General features: G+C 40.5%; 1 protein-coding gene across 2 annotated transcripts in view; it reads left to right on the top strand.

Moving 5' to 3' along the window:
* The window catches only part of PPP2R5C (protein phosphatase 2 regulatory subunit B'gamma), a 189714-nt gene that overhangs the window by 161833 nt on the left and 25286 nt on the right, over positions 1–2595 (top strand). For both annotated transcript variants that reach the window (XM_019518554.1, XM_019518555.1), the window contains one exon: positions 943–996. In XM_019518554.1, the coding sequence (XP_019374099.1) occupies positions 943–996 (54 nt within the window). The remainder of the gene's footprint in view (positions 1–942; positions 997–2595) is intronic.

Below are 2595 nucleotides of genomic sequence, written 5' to 3'. Positions count from 1 at the left end.
CCCCCCGGATCAGGCTGGGAGGGAAGTGGAGCACCATACTGGCATTCATTGCAAGAGTTTCTCTTGCAGGGGAGATCTTTTAGGTGTCAACTTAGAAGAATTTTATCCCAGAGAGGACATATTTGCTTCTGGAGAAATGTTATAAATACTTGCGTGTTCCTGGCTTCTACTAGGAAAGCAGCCAGTTCTCCTGGTGATATACAATACCTGTACATGGGCCAGTACTTTTTTCTGTACCTGAGCATTCCAGTTCATTAGAAGATGGGGATAAGAGAGACCTTCAACATAGTTATTTACTATTAGTTTTGTTAGTCATCTGTGGCCTTCTCTTGAAATCACAGTCATCTTGTATTTTTTGGGTTATAGATTTAGATCTATAGAAAGAACTGTGACTGTCAAGGAGAGGCGCTAACTTCTGAGGTCTGAATTGACACCCCTGTCCCCAAACCTTTTAAAACTTTCTTGTTTCCTAATAAGTAGAAGCATACCGTGTTCTGTTACTGGCCCATTGTGGGATAAGTGGAAAGGAAATGATGGCAGAGACTTTCTCTTAAGTCAACCTTTGTCAGACAAATATACAATTTGGAATTCTGGCCTTTTTTTGCAAGAAGCAGCACTGAAGAGATTCTAATTCTAGTAATAATCAAGAAGCTATTTATGTTTGTATACAACAACCTAACAAAACTTGTATGAAAAAAGTAGAATGCTAGTCAAGCAAAACATCATTTAAGCTCTGGTGTCGTCTTTTTTGGCTGTTCTAACTGGTGTCTACAAACTACAGAAATTTTTTTTAAATGGCGTTTGTTTAGTATAAGAATAGTTATCTGAATTTGGCAATGTTCCCAACATTTAATGCTGACAATCTGTACTTAGTATATGTTTATATTAAAATACTAAATTTAGTTTAATAGTGAATATTAATATATTTTTCTCTTTATTTAGCTGGCATACTGTGTAGTTCAGTTTTTAGAAAAGGACAGCACACTTACTGAACCAGTAAGTAAATGTTGCTTGTTTATTACATTCATGCATTTAAACACTTAAACATTTTGACTTGCAAATAGTTTTCAGTGTCTGTTGTACCAAAAATTTCCAAGTAATAGATAACAGTAAGAGCCAGTTATTAAGATAAACCTGTATCTATTATGTGTATCTACTTTACTCCCAAGCAGGGGAGATTATCAATTAATGGCATCCCCAAGGACAAGGGGGGCCATGGAGAAGCCCTCAAGGGTGCCCCCTGGCTTGGCGAGTTTGCCTGTGAAACTATCCAGCCATAGGATTGAAGGAATGTTTTGATGGTCCAGCTCCCAGGCTGTTTTTCTACCAGAACAAACTTCTTCCAGTAGAAATGACATCTGCATACAGCCTAAATCAGAGGAATTTCTTCAGCGTAACCAAGAATAAATTGACATTAAAAAAAAGCAAATTATATATTCCATGCATCATTTAAAAAGTTTGAACTTTACTTATGTTTGAAATGCTGCTAATTGTCAAGTCTGGAAACCAGTAAACATCCAAGACTGTTTTCCGTCAGAGTCCCAGTATGTTATGTGGTGATCATGAATTATGGAAGGTTATAAAAAATGCTTAGCTTTCTAAAATGTTCATCAGCAGCAGCAATCCCTCACAGTCGAGGGTTAATGTCTTATATGTGGGTCCAAAGATGGCTGACAGACCAATCCAGGATCAACAAGTTCTATTGCAGCTCAGACACGTGTTTCCGGTAGGGGTGGATGGCTCCCTGTTTTGGTCTGCGACACAGTTTCTGCTGCTCCCACTTTTTTCCATCTCCTGTTGTCATCATAAGGCTTTAAAGCACTGAAATCCTTGCAACAAACTCTTTCTCCATTTGTGGTAGAACTGGGCAGTACCCTCCCATGAGTTGATATTGATGTTGCATTTTTTCAAATTGGCCTTGAGGACATCCTTGAAGTGCTTTGTGTGCTGTCTTCTCGTGCATATGTCTTGGCTAAGCTGAGAGAATAAAACATGCTTCAGAAGTCTGGAGTTGGACATCTGGATGACACAGCCAGCCCAGCAAAGTTTATCATCACCTCAATGCTAGTGTTGTTTGCTTATGAGAGGACACTAATGTTGGAGCATTTGTCCTCCCACTGGATTGCTCACATACTGTCATGGAGCAAGCAGCAAATGGTGACAAATTTCATTGGGCATTGGTGCCTCAGAAGGATCCTCCACAGCGCTTCTCAGTTGACAGTGTCAAAAGCTTTCATGAAGTCAAATACAGCCGTGTAGAGTGATTTATGTTGTTCCCAGCATTTTTCCTGCAGCTGGCAAGCAGTGAAGATCATGTTGGTTGTGCTTCTTCATGCCCTAAACCCAGACTGAGATTCTGGGAGGATCTCTTCAGCAAGTGGAAGGAAACAGTTCAGGAGGGTTCTTGCAATTATCTTTCCTGCACTGGACAGCAAGGCAATCCCTCTGTAATATCCACAGTTGGGGCTGTCTCCTTTCTTGAAGATTATCATGATCATGGCATCCCTGGGGTGGTGTGGGATTTCCTTATCATTCCAGATCCTAAAGATGAGGGCAAGGAGTTGCAAAGTAAGCTCTTCCCCGGCCCCCCCCCCC

This window comes from Gavialis gangeticus, unplaced genomic scaffold, assembly GCF_001723915.1.
Source record: "Gavialis gangeticus isolate Ggan-Ray unplaced genomic scaffold, GavGan_comp1, whole genome shotgun sequence".
NCBI classification, from domain to species: Eukaryota; Metazoa; Chordata; order Crocodylia; family Gavialidae; genus Gavialis; species Gavialis gangeticus.
This window is presented reverse-complemented; position numbering and strand designations above follow the sequence as displayed.